The following is a 233-nucleotide window of genomic DNA, read 5'->3' as shown; positions in this document are numbered from 1 at the left end:
AGGCTGTGTCGGTCAGTGCAGGGAACTCACGCAGGTCCCTTCCTCCGTCAGGTTCACGACTACCTGCGGAGCAAGCTCTGCTCGCTCTACGAGAACGACTGCATCTTCGACAAGTTCGAGTGCGTCTGGAACGGGTCGGACAGGTGAGCGGTTCGGCGCTGGAGTCCGCCCTGTGCCCAGCCTGTGGTGCCGGGTTAGGCAAAGAGGGTGCACGCGTTGGGGGGGCTGGCGGG

At 64.4% G+C, this 233-nt stretch overlaps 1 protein-coding gene across 1 annotated transcript in view; it reads left to right on the top strand.

The window, feature by feature from the left end:
* LOC104276381 (serine/threonine-protein phosphatase 2A 55 kDa regulatory subunit B beta isoform-like) overlaps window positions 1–143 on the top strand; it is a gene marked incomplete at both ends in the record, with an annotated part of 7,298 nt that extends 7,155 nt beyond the window's left edge. Inside the window, one exon of the mRNA XM_009872673.1 lies at window positions 52–143. Within this exon, the coding sequence (XP_009870975.1) occupies window positions 52–143 (92 nt within the window). The remainder of the gene's footprint in view (window positions 1–51) is intronic.
* Window positions 144–233: the final 90 nt, after the last annotated feature.

The sequence above is a fragment of the Apaloderma vittatum genome, unplaced genomic scaffold, assembly GCF_000703405.1.
Source record: "Apaloderma vittatum isolate BGI_N311 unplaced genomic scaffold, ASM70340v1 scaffold21747, whole genome shotgun sequence".
Taxonomy (NCBI): Eukaryota; Metazoa; Chordata; class Aves; order Trogoniformes; family Trogonidae; genus Apaloderma; species Apaloderma vittatum.
This window is presented reverse-complemented; position numbering and strand designations above follow the sequence as displayed.